The sequence below is a fragment of the Camelina sativa genome, chromosome 7, assembly GCF_030686135.1.
Source record: "Camelina sativa cultivar CO46 ecotype springtype chromosome 7, ASM3068613v1".
In the NCBI taxonomy this organism is placed as follows: Eukaryota; Viridiplantae; Streptophyta; class Magnoliopsida; order Brassicales; family Brassicaceae; genus Camelina; species Camelina sativa.
Genome location: NC_141886.1, coordinates 25,232,856 through 25,245,151, shown reverse-complemented (window position 1 = coordinate 25,245,151; position 12,296 = coordinate 25,232,856). Strand labels below are relative to the sequence as shown.

The window sequence follows — 12,296 nt, the reverse complement described above, 5'->3', positions numbered from 1 at the left end:
GAGACAAATTAATAGCCAAGAAAGAAAAAATACAAAACGTCGTCGCTTTTAACAGTATCACCTAAAATTAAGCTTAAACGGCGGCACTCGTGTACCCTCTCCGCATGTATTGGTTTCTTCGTCTCACCATTATCTTCATCTCCCTCTGCTCTTTCTTTTCCTGATCATCTCCTTCGACTGCACGGCGTCGGAGCTCGACGAATCAGTAGTCTTCGTCTCCGAAATGTTGCTATTAAAAACGATGCCGTTTTCAGAATCAACCCCTAGTTTTTTTGAGGCGCAACCTATCCGAGAGAGCCACATCATCAACTCCGTGACCCCCCTGCGCAAGCACCTTTAGGTCTAGTCGTAATCCTAAGGTTAGCAGCACTAACTTAGAACTTACGAGTTTCATTGAACTATAATTTCTTGGCATTCTTAGTATAAAATTCTCTTCGGGAACATTTTAATTTTCATATTTTCCTTAATAACTTTTCTATTAGTTTTTCTAAATCATCACTTTCGTATGGATTGTAATTTGTTGGTATGCAATTGAAAGAAGAAACTAGAGAGTTAAAAACTAGAGTTAGAGAGTTAGATAGCCAAAGATAGTGTAGTGTAGTTTGTCAAAAATAATAGTGCAAAGTAGGAGTGATAGTCAGAGGAAATATTCATAAACGAGTTGAAAATTTTTACTCGTATTTTGTCTTTTTTTGCTTTAATGATTGGTGAGAAGAAAACGTTTTCCCACTTCACTTCCACTATTTGGTTAACCAGTCACAACCATGATATAAAAGCTTGGTCGAAGAAATAAACAAACAATGGTAACCACACATCTTTTGTACGAGTTTCTCATTTGTTTTTTTTATCTTTTTTTTTTTTTCTAATCTTATTTTACAAATGAAAGGGGAGCTTATCTTGGGAATACACTTGATATGTGTAATGTTACTGTTGAGGCAGCTACATGGATACAAAAGCTGTATTGAGAAGGAAAAGAATGCTTTGTTGGAGCTCAAGACATACCTGGTCTCAATTAGTGAAGAAGATGAATCTGAGTATGTTCTCCCTACTTGGACTAATGACAAAAAGAGCGATTGCTGTCGGTGGGAGGAAATTAAGTGCAATGGTACAAGCGGACGGGTGATCAGTATATCCTTTGGTGGGCTGTACCTCAAAGAAAGTCCTCTCCTAAACCTTTCTTTGCTGCATCAGTTTGATGAGGTCCGAATTCTGAACTTAACTGGGTACGAATTCAGTGGCTTGTTTGATGATGTTGAAGGTATACTACTATACTAGTCTTTCCCTAATGCATTAGTTTTAACATTTTGCTTTGCATTGCCACTTTGATATTACAAAGCTTAGATTTTAAAATCTTCTAATATTACAAAGCTTAGATTTTTCTCTGTTTCGGCATTTACTTTGCTGATGTTTGCTGTACCATGTTCAAGGACATCAGACGCCCACTTTCATATATAGAGTTCACACTCTCATGATCTCCATTAAATATTATAAGAAATGAGCTATATTATCACTCTATGCTGATCCATATTCTCGCTTGGCAGGTTATAACAGCCTGAGGAGATTAAAAAAACTTGAGATTCTGGATTTCACGTTAAATGATTTCAACAGCAGCATCTTTCCTTTTCTTAACGCCGCAACATCGCTTACAACTCTTTTTTCTACGGAATAACCTAATGGAAGGCCCTTTACCTGGTAAAAGTGTGTGTGTTTGACAAACTTGGAACTGTTGGACCTAAGCAGTAACAAGTTTAATGGCTCCATATCAGTACAAGGTAGTTCAGAGCCATATTTATATTTAGTTTGTGTCCATAGATGATTGTCATCCTTGAGGTCCTCATATTCTTAGGTAAATGGTGTTTACCCTTTGTATGGCTTTATGACTTTATCTAAATGTAGCAGAGTTATCTATCCTGACGAAGCTGAAAGTTCTGGATCTAAGTGGTAATGAGTTATCTGGCTTAATGGATTTGCAAGGCAAGTTTTCCCAATTGTTTCACTTTCTGATTGAGAATTGTGGTAAAATCACTTTTAAAAAGTGATTAAAATTGTGCATTTGATCATTGTAGGGGATTTGTGAATCAAAGAACATGGAAGAGCTCAATCTCAGTAAAAACAAACTTGTAGGTCAATTTCCTCTATGTTTGACTAGCTTGACTAGACTTAGAGTTCTGGATCTCTCATCAAACCAATTGACTGGGATGCTACCATCTGATCTTGGTAGACTTGAATCCCTTGAGTACTTATCTTTGTCTGATAACAACTTTGAAGGCCTCTTCTCATTTGGTTCGCTCACCAACCTCTCAAAGCTTAAGGTTTTTAAAATTTATTCAAAATCCAACTTACTTCAAGTGGTGTTTGAAAGTTCTTATAAACCAAAATTTCAGTTGAGTGTTATTGTACTACGATCTTGCAACTTGGAGAAGGTTCCTCATTTTCTCCTACACCAGACAGATTTGCGTCAAGTTGATCTCTCCGAAAATAAAATTTCTGGCAAGTTTCCTTCATGGTTGTTGGAGAAGAATAAGAAACTCGAGGTTTTGCTTCTACAGAATAATTCGCTTACGATATTTCACCTACCAAAATCTTCTCATAATCTGATTTTCCTGAATGTGTCAGTTAATGAATTCAGTCATCTGCTTCCAGAAAATATTGGGTGGATAATTGTTTTCAAGGGAATCTGCCATCTTCTCTTGGTAACATGGAAGAGATCGAATATCTTGATCTATCTCACAATAGTTTCCAGGGGAAGGTACCAAGAAGTGTTGCAAGGGGTTGTTATTCCATGACAGCCTTGAAGTTGTCACATAACAAACTAAGTGGAGAGATTTTTCCAGAAATAGTACACTTTACTGACATCCGACTGTACACTTGATGAATAACTCTTTTCAACTCTTTCATGATTAATTTACCTTGGCCTTGTAATTCAATGTGAGAAACTTATTGAGTGTGTGAGATTTAGCAGAGAAGATCTATAATCTAAAACATATGTTTTGTCATTTATCACATTACTTGATTAAATTTTAGGTGAAAAACCAAATGTATAAACTATAAAGTAATAAGTGTTTCAATATGAAATTTATTTGTTTTTTGAATAATTATTTTAGTATTTTTTAATGATTTTTAATTATAAATCAAATTTAATAATATTTTTGGAGTTTTTAAATATTTATATAATTATAAATTACATTTATTATGTTTTAACCGTTATTGCAACCGTTGGTCAACCAGTCGTAAAACTCCTGCAAACGCACCCATTTTAAAACGCTAAACCACTCATTAAAAACGCTTAATAACACTTGAAACCGCAATCTCCAGCAACCGTAAACCCTGGCCTATAGCTCTTGACTCTTGAGGTTGCATAAATTGTCGTGGCTAACAATTAATGCGTACAATTTGTCTTTATTAGTTCTACTTCTACATAAGCTTCGTTGACGTTGATAATGCTAAGCACGCCACAAGTATGTCATATGATATGAGTCTTTCTCTAGAGAAGATATTGACTTTGTTAAATATATTTTCTTCCGCAACTTGGTTTTCTAGTTTTATCTATGTTTAATACTTGTAAACATGGATATATTCGGACATCATCAAACTTAATTACAATCGATATCTTTCTTATTATGATTTTTGGGCGCAAATCAATGGAGGGGAAGGTATTCTTAGGTCAAAACTTGATATGGGCGATGATACTGTTGGGACAGATACGTGGATACAAAAGCTGTATTGGGAAAGAAAGGAACGGTTTGTTGGAGCTGAAGAAATACGTGAGCTCGCAGATTGTTGAAGGAGCCCTCGAATATACTCTCTCTACTTGGACTAATGATACAAAGAGTGATTGCTGCAGGTGGGACGGAGTTATGTGCAATCATACTAGCAGGCGAGTTATAAAGCTTTCCATCAATCAACTGTATCTCAAAGAGAGTTCTCTCTTAAACCTTTCTTTGCTGCATCCCTTTGAAGAAGTTCGAAGTCTGAACCTATCCAGAAACGAATTCAGTGCCTTGTTTGATTATGTTGAAGGTATTTACCAGGCACTCCCTAGAGCTTAGTTTTAACATTTTGTTTTCTCTTGGAGCTTTGAATCTCCCTGCGTTAGATTTCTACTTCTGTAAAGAACCTAGATGGATTGAATCATAATTCATTGTATCTAGTTCATGAAATTTTGTTATATCTTTCGACATTATGGTACTTGTGATGTTCTCTGTTTTTGCATTAACATGCTGATCTCAGTATTCATGTTGCATGCTGCAATTACATCAGGTCATTTACATTCCCTTCCCTCTTGCATAGAGTTCATCTGTACGCTAAAACTGTAGTAAGTGATTGAAGTGAATCATGCTATCACTATATGCCTAACAAGTTTTTGGTTTTCAGGTCATAGAAGCCTAAGAAGATTAAGAAACCTGGAGATTTTGGATCTCTCTTCAAATAGATTCGACAACAGCATTTTCCCCTTTATTAATGCTGCTACAGCACTTGAAACTCTTTTTCTTCGGGATAATTACATGGATGGCCCATTTCCCGTCGAAGGTATATTTCTCCATCTAGCAAAACCTACTTATTTCTGAAGTATCTTTGGTTAGATCATTTTGTTTTTATGTCGTAATCGCTACAAATTTTCTCTCTATATTTAGTTCTGGTCATGCTAATATTCTCTTAACTCCCTTTCAGAACTAAAAAACTTGACAAAATTGGAACTACTGGATCTGAGTGGAAACGGATTTAAGGGCTTCATTAAAATAAGAGGTAGTATCTATTGTAATTGTGACTGCCTATAATAAATGCTTATATAGAGTAGAACTTTATCAGATTTAACTCTGTACATATTTGTTGAAGTTAGTTTAGTCCATCTTTTAAGATCACCCTGTCCATATTAATTATATATGTCTGGCTTTGTGTCTCTTTATTTCGAGGCAGAGTTTCCACACCTGAAAATTTTGAAAGCTCTGAATCTAGGGAGTAATGGATTTTTTAGCTCAATGCAATTGCAAGGCAAGTTTGCTCAAGTTTCAACTCTCTTTCTAAATCTAGCTTATTTTCCCAAAAGGATCATTTTTCAAGGTACAACTTTTTTGTCTTGACTTTATTTCAGAACTAAAGAATTTGACTAACTTGTCAGTCCTGAGTCTTGCTCAGAATAATATCAGCGGACCTATACCAATAGAAGGTGATTTGTAATGGCTTCACATAACATCCATCTATATTAACATGTATTGTCGAGGGAAATTCACTCTTTTTATTCTCATCATCTTGTTGTTTTCCAAACTATATTTTGCAGTTTTTTGTGAAATGACGAATTTGCAGGAGCTCGATCTCGGTGGAAATTATTTCGAAGGTCAGATTCCTCTGTGTTTAGGTAGCTTGAACAAGCTACGATTTCTAGACCTATCATCAAACCAACTAAGTGGAAATATACCATCTAGTTTCAGTATCCTCGAGTCCCTTGAATATATATCGTTGTTAGATAATAACTTCACAGGCTTATTCTCGTTCAGTCCGCTTGCCAACCTCACAAAGCTCAAAGTGCTCAAACTTTCATCAAGGTCTGATATGGTACAAGTAGAGACGGAAAGTACTTGGTTGCCAAAATTTCAACTGAGTGTTACTATACTACGATTTTGCAACTTGCAGAAAATCCCATTCTTTCTCATGTACCAGAAGAACTTGCGCCTAGTTGATCTATCCAGCAACAAATTATCCGGAAATATTCCTACCTGGCTGTTGGAGAATAATCCTGAACTTGAAGTCTTACAGTTGAAGAATAATTCATTCACTATCTTTCAGATGCATACACTACTAGTGCATAATTTGCAGGTTATGGATATTTCAAAAAATGATATTCATGGACTGTTCCCTGATAATATTGGGCGTGTGCTTCCGAATCTGGTACACATGAATGGCTCAATGAATGGTTTTCAAGGGAATTTATCATTTTCTATGGGTGAGATGAAGAAAATTTATCACATGGACTTGTCTTATAATAACTTCTCTGGAGAGCTACCTAGAAGCTTTGTTATGGGTTGTTTTTCTTTACAATTCCTGAAGCTCTCTCACAACAAATTTAGCGGACCATTTCTTCCAAGACGAACAAACTTCACTTCAATGTCAGTGTTGAGAATGGATAACAACTTATTTACAGGGAAGATCGGAGTTGGTTTGCGAAGCTTGGTTGATTTGTCAACATTAGACTTGTCCAACAATCATCTTACAAGTTCTATTCCAAGTTGGATATCTAAATTATATTTGGTTTCCTTATCGATGTCAAACAATTTCTTAGATGGTGCTATACCACCTTCTCTGCTAGCTCGGTCAGACCTTACCTTTCTGGACCTCTCTGGAAACATATTATCTGGAACCTTACCGCCATGGGTTGGTACTATGCAGGGGACAAAACTGTTCCTACATAACAACAACTTCACAGGGTCGATTCCAGACACATGGTTCGGAAGTATAGAGATACTTGATCTGCGAAACAATAAACTCTCTGGGAGTATCCCGCATTTTGTAAATACCCAGGACATCAAAATTCTTTTGTTGAGAGGTAACAATTTAACTGGATATATTCCAAAGCAGCTGTGTAATTTGAGCAGCATCAGACTTTTAGATCTTTCACATAACAAGCTCAATGGCTTCATACCTACATGCCTCAATAATTTATCATTTGGACTTGGAGGAGGGGAAATGACTGACTACTTGGGCGGAACTATAGACGATCTGGTCTTAGAATTTTATAAATCCACATTTGTGGTTGAAGGTTTTGAGTTATACTACGTTACCTATCAGGATACTGAAATCAAATTTGCAACTAAGCAAAGGTATGAATCTTATATTGGACCAGCTGAGTTCAGTGATGGAACACTCGCGTATATGTTTGGGATGGATCTGTCAAGTAACAAATTAAGTGGTGTTATTCCAGCAGAGCTTGGAGATCTCTCGAAACTAAGAGCCCTGAACCTATCTCGCAATTTCTTGTCGAGTCCTATACCGGCTAGCTTCTCCAAACTGAAGGACATTGAGAGCCTTGATCTTTCTTATAACATGTTACAGGGAAGCATTCCACACCAACTAACCAACCTCTTTTCTATTGCTGTCTTCAACGTCTCTTACAACAATTTATCAGGCATCATTCCTCAAGGAGGGCAATTCAACACCTTCAACGAGAACAGCTACTTAGGAAACACTCTTCTCTGTGGATCACCGACTGATAGAAGTTGTGAAGCTAAGAAGAACACAAAGGAAGCAGATAATGGAACAGAAGAAAGAGAAGATGATGAAGCTGCTATTGACATGCTGGTCTTCTATTGGACTACTAGTTCAACTTATGTTATTGCGTTGATAGGCATTCCTGTACTTATGTACTTCGATTTGTTTTGGATTTTTTTTATTGCTATTGTACGTCATTATATACATAAGGAAATTTCAGTCCATACATATATTCAGATAGCCATGTCTGGCAAAAATCCAAAGCACATGTAGTCCTATTTGATTTGACTTATTAGGTGGTATATGGGACTTTACACCTCACATATATTGTGACTGTTTTCTACGAAGACCTTGACTCGTTTTATATCATACCAGTCAAAGTAAACGATAGTGATCACTCTGTTTAGGCATGCCACATGACTTTTAAGTGTTTTCAGTTTTCATCAACAGAGATTTCCACTTGTTATAAAATTTAGATCTCATTTCTTGTTGGATTCTTATAACCTTGGAAGTATATGCATTTAACATCTAAATCCCAACCTTTCTTTGTCGAGTTTATTTCATTTGCTTTTTATCTTATCTGCAATGGAGGGGAAGCTTATCGTGGGACAACACTTGATATGGGTGATGTTATTGTTGTTGGGACAACTACATGGATACAAAAGCTGTATTCATAAAGAAAGGAATGCTTTGTTGGAGCTCAAGAAATACCCCATCCCAATTTATGGATCTCACTCTATTCTCACTACTTGGGTTAACGACAAAACGAGCGATTGCTGTCATTGGGAAGGTGTCACGTGCAATCATACAAGCGGACGGGTTATCGGGCTTTCCATTGATCGGATGTTCAACGGAAAGAGCTCTCTCCTAAATCTTTCTTTGTTGCATCCCTTTGAAGATATTCGAAGTCTGGACTTATCCGAATCCATGTTCAATGGCATGTTTGATGAGGTGGAAGGTATACCAGAGTTTCTTTAGTGGTTAACTATAGCTTCTTCTTTTTTCTATTTTTTTTTCTTGCGTTAGGGTTCTGCTTCTGTAAATAATTTAGATGGAACAATCTTAGTTTATTGTCTCTAATTCATGAAAGTTAATTATTTGCTTCTACAGTAACTTGCTGATGTTTGTTGTCAATCTGTGTCGCATGTTGCATGTTGTAGTAACATTACATGTCCCGTTAGTCCTTTAGTTTCCCTTTTCAACGTGTATTGAGTAAACATCTTTCATCATTATATGCTTAGCATGATTTTATCTTGCAGGTTATAGAAGCCTAAGAAGATTAAGAAACCTGGAGATTCTGGATCTCTCTTCAAATGCATTCAATAACAGCATTTTCCCCTTTCTTAATGCTGCTACATCACTTAAAACTCTGTTTCTTCCGAGTAACCACATGGATGGCCTTTTTTATGTTAAAGGTGCGTTTTAACATATGTATCTAGCATGGCCTATTAGTTGATGATGTATCTTTTGCTGAATTGTTTTAACTCTTATTATGTCATAAGTTCAATTTGCATCATTCTTTTATTCGTTGACCTCCGTTTCAGAACTCAAAGATTTGAGAACCTTGAGACTCTTGGACCTGACGACTTTATACCAGTACGAGGTATGTCCATAAGTACTTGCCTTTCTTTTCTAGGTTGAAAAATTTGGTTTTGATTTAATAGACTCGCACGTACAATCATTAGGCTCATTTAATGATGCTTTCTTTTGTGTGGCTTCGTGGCAGACTTACCAGCCTTAGGGAAGCTGAAAGCTCTAGATCTACATGGTAACTGGTTGACCGGAACTATGGGATTGCAAGGTAACAAATTATTTATTTTTGCATTGAGTCTAGTGATTAATTCACGTTTAGTTATGTAAGTTTTGAATTGATTACCTTAGGGATTTGCGAATTGAAAAATATGGAAGAGCTCAATCTCAGTAATAATTATCTAGAAGGCCAGTTTCCTTTATGTATAACTAGATTGACTGGGCTTCGAGTTCTTGATCTCTCATCAAACATATTGACTGGGAAACTACCATCTGCTCTCGGTAGCCTTAAATCCCTTGAGTACTTGTCGTTGGTTGATAATGGCTTTGATGGCTTATTTTCTCTTGGTTGGCTCGCCAACCTCTCAGAACTTACGGTGCTCAAACTTTCTTCAAAATCCAACTCTCTTCAAGTAGAGTCAGATAAACCTTGGAAGCCAAAATCTCAGATGATTGCTCTTGTACTAAGATCTTGCAACTTAGAGAAGGTTCCTCATTTTCTCCTACACCAGAAGGATTTGCGTCTAGTTGATCTTGCAGACAATAAAATCATTGAACGTTTTCCTTCTTGGTTGTTGGCGAACAATACGAAACTCGAAAGGTTGCTTCTACAGAATAATTCCTTTACAAGCTTTGAATTACCAAAATCTGCTCACAGATTGCGTTTCCTGGATGTGTCATTCAATCATTTCAATCATCTCATTCCAGATAACATTGGGTGGATACTTTCTCATTTACAGTTTATGAATCTAGGGTATAATGGTTTTCAAGGACATATACCATATTCCCTAGGTAACATGAAGAGTATTAAACATCTTGATCTATCTCACAACAGTTTTCACGGGAAGCTACCAAGAAGTCTTATAAAGGGTTGTTATTCCTTGTCAAATTTGAAGCTATCACATAACAAACTAAGTGGTCCGATTTTCCCACTCCCAGTATCAACAAACTCCACTTTTCTAATTGTGTTGTCTTTGGATAACAATCGGTTTACAGGAGAGATTGGAAAAGGTTTGCGGACCTTGAAACAGTTGCAACTGCTTGATATTTCATACAACAATCTCACAGGGGTTATACCAAGTTGGTTTGACGAACTTCCATACATAAGCGCATTGTTGTTTTCAAACAACTTGTTGGAAGGTGAAATACCTATTTCGTTGTTCAATATATCCGACTTTCAACTACTGGACCTCTCTGCAAACAGTTTATCTGGGCACTTACCTCCACAAGTCTATTCTACTACACATCAAGTAGTGTTACTCCTGCAAGACAATAATTTATTAGGGGTTATTCCAGACACATTGCTAGCAAATGTCAAAATACTTGATCTGAGTAATAACAAATTGTCTCGAAATATTCCCGAGTTTGTCAACACCGAAACAATAAGAATTCTTCTTCTTCGAGGGAATAATTTGACAGGCCGTATACCTCGCCAGCTGTGTGCCGGCATTCAGCTTCTGGATCTTGCTAACAACAGACTAAATGGATCCATACCTTCATGTCTTAGCAATGAATCATTTGGTGTGGAAGAAGACTATCCTGGTATTGACCTTCGTTCTACTGAAGCCTTGCCTTTTTCTTATCCGAAAATGGACTACACAGAAAATATCGGTATATATGTCAAATATCTGCTTATGCTAGACCAGGTAATTAGCGACTACTATGAGGGAGGCACCCAAACAACTATTGAATTTGCAACGAAACACAGATATGATACTTACATAGGAGACAATCTTGGATTATTGTTTGGCATTGATCTCTCAGAAAATGATTTCAGCGGTGAGATCCCAGTACAGTTTGGACGTCTTCTTGAACTAAAATCTCTCAATCTTTCTAACAACAAATTATCAGGTGTGATACCAAAGAGCTTTTCAGCTCTGAAGAACGTGGAAAGCCTTGATCTATCTTTCAACAGATTACAAGGCCAGATCCCACCACAACTTACAGATCTTAGCAGCCTTGCTGTCTTCGATGTCTCATTCAACAACTTATCAGGAATCATTCCAGAGGGAAGACAGTTTAACACATTCGACACGCAAAGCTACTTAGGTAATCCTCTTCTTTGTGGGAAACCAACCAACACAAGTTGCGAGAGGAATAACTTTCAAGAACCAAATAATGGAGTGGAATCTGCTGATGAATCCACCACAATCGACATGGAATCTTTCTACTGGAGTTCTGCTGCAGCCTATGTGACAATACTTCTTGGGTTACTCGCATCACTCTCCTTTGATTCTCCTTGGAGCAGAGCTTGGTTCTACATCGTTGATGCTTTCATCCACAAGGGTAGGAGACTGTTGTGATAAATATAACACTGCAGGTGCCTATGATGTGCTTGTTTCATCCCCATCTGTTGTTGTTCTTCTCAAACCTCATGCTTTGTTTCAGAAAACAGAACAGAACTTATGTTTTTGGTTCCTTTGTACTGTCTTTTGTCTTCGTATAATAAAAGTAATGCATCAAACATATCTTGGAGCTGCTTTGGTTGTTTGGTTCAATACATAATCTATAGTAACACATGAAACAATTCCATAGTAGACGCGACCAGTCATCCACCAGATCATTGAATGAGAGAAGTGACCACATAATCTATAGTAACGATTTTTCTCCCTCAAGGACTTCTATTCAAGACCTAAATTTAGTTTCAATATAATGTGATGTTGCTCTCAAGATCAAGAAAAATAAAAATCTAGCTGGTAGAGAACAAATTTGAAGAAAAAGCCTGAAGCTAATGCAATAAAAGAAATGGTTAGTGGTAACGGCACTTCTTTCCGTGACGTGGCTGATTAAAGAGAGAGCCACATCAGCGACTCTTCGGTTACCGTTCGATTGTTCTTTGGCAGAAAATTTATTAAAAGGTTAGACCTTTTTTGCATTAGAATCGCATTTTGCTTTAGGGAAAATCAATTATTATTTAGCTGAATGTTTATCTGCTTTTTTTTTTTTTTTTCTTTTTTTTTGTGTGTTTATATAACTAGAAATACATGATCTCAAGAACGGAAGACTGGGGCCTTGACTCTGTTCTCCCTACTTGGACTAATGACACAAATAGCAATTGCTGCCGGTGGGAGGGACCTTAAGTGCAATCAAACAAGTGTGTGGATTATCGAGCTTTCCATTGGTGAGACCAACTTTAAAGAGAGTTCTCTTTTTAATCTTTCTTTGCTGCATTCGTTTGAAGAGGTTCGAAGTTTGAAATTATCAGGGAATATTCCAACCAATTCAATAGCTTGTTTTGTTTGATGATGTTGAAGGTATACCAGGCTTAAATTTCACATTGTTTAGTTTATATTTGGTCTTAGTTTGGAAACAGTTTTCCATGCCATGAAAATTTAGAATTCTAG

At 36.8% G+C, this 12,296-nt stretch overlaps 4 protein-coding genes and 1 pseudogene across 4 annotated transcripts; all 5 read left to right on the top strand.

Annotated features, from left to right (window-relative positions):
• Nucleotides 1-826: 826 nt before the first annotated feature.
• On the top strand, nt 827-3,037 carry LOC104702126 (receptor-like protein 14). The gene is made up of 6 exons (XM_087459285.1): nt 827-1,258; nt 1,542-1,772; nt 1,897-1,974; nt 2,067-2,283; nt 2,385-2,534; nt 2,617-3,037. The coding sequence occupies exons 1-2, from the start codon at nt 880-882 to the stop codon at nt 1,667-1,669; spliced, it is 507 nt and encodes a 168-aa protein (XP_087315411.1). The 5' UTR covers nt 827-879; the 3' UTR covers nt 1,670-1,772; nt 1,897-1,974; nt 2,067-2,283; nt 2,385-2,534; nt 2,617-3,037.
• On the top strand, nt 2,088-3,037 carry LOC147941673 (receptor-like protein 15 pseudogene; annotated as a pseudogene).
• A 604-nt stretch (nt 3,038-3,641) lies between these two features.
• On the top strand, nt 3,642-7,476 carry LOC104704870 (receptor-like protein 56). Its single transcript, XM_087458609.1, has 6 exons — nt 3,642-4,020; nt 4,375-4,530; nt 4,672-4,746; nt 4,918-4,992; nt 5,093-5,167; nt 5,279-7,476. The coding sequence occupies exons 1-6, from the start codon at nt 3,642-3,644 to the stop codon at nt 7,474-7,476; spliced, it is 2,958 nt and encodes a 985-aa protein (XP_087314735.1).
• A 312-nt stretch (nt 7,477-7,788) lies between these two features.
• LOC147941672 (receptor-like protein 15) lies at nt 7,789-8,944 on the top strand. Its single transcript, XM_087458608.1, has 4 exons — nt 7,789-8,161; nt 8,463-8,618; nt 8,748-8,806; nt 8,930-8,944. The coding sequence occupies exons 1-4, from the start codon at nt 7,789-7,791 to the stop codon at nt 8,942-8,944; spliced, it is 603 nt and encodes a 200-aa protein (XP_087314734.1).
• Nucleotides 8,463-11,418, top strand: LOC147941671 (receptor-like protein 13). The gene is made up of 4 exons (XM_087459284.1): nt 8,463-8,618; nt 8,748-8,806; nt 8,930-9,004; nt 9,085-11,418. Exons 3-4 carry the CDS (start codon nt 8,992-8,994, stop codon nt 11,253-11,255), a joined length of 2,184 nt encoding a protein of 727 aa, XP_087315410.1. The 5' UTR covers nt 8,463-8,618; nt 8,748-8,806; nt 8,930-8,991; the 3' UTR covers nt 11,256-11,418.
• Nucleotides 11,419-12,296: the final 878 nt, after the last annotated feature.

Coding starts and splice junctions, on each gene's coding strand:
- LOC104702126 (XM_087459285.1), top strand. CDS start 880: ATGAAAGGGGAGCTTATCTTGGGAATACACTTGATATGTGTAATGTTA. Junction 1,259..1,541: donor CTTGTTTGATGATGTTGAAG/GTATACTACTAT, acceptor CTCGCTTGGCAG/GTTATAACAGCCTGAGGAGA.
- LOC104704870 (XM_087458609.1), top strand. CDS start 3,642: ATGGAGGGGAAGGTATTCTTAGGTCAAAACTTGATATGGGCGATGATA. Junction 4,021..4,374: donor CTTGTTTGATTATGTTGAAG/GTATTTACCAGG, acceptor TTTGGTTTTCAG/GTCATAGAAGCCTAAGAAGA. Junction 5,168..5,278: donor CGGACCTATACCAATAGAAG/GTGATTTGTAAT, acceptor TATATTTTGCAG/TTTTTTGTGAAATGACGAAT.
- LOC147941672 (XM_087458608.1), top strand. CDS start 7,789: ATGGAGGGGAAGCTTATCGTGGGACAACACTTGATATGGGTGATGTTA. Junction 8,162..8,462: donor CATGTTTGATGAGGTGGAAG/GTATACCAGAGT, acceptor TTTATCTTGCAG/GTTATAGAAGCCTAAGAAGA. Junction 8,619..8,747: donor TGGCCTTTTTTATGTTAAAG/GTGCGTTTTAAC, acceptor CCTCCGTTTCAG/AACTCAAAGATTTGAGAACC.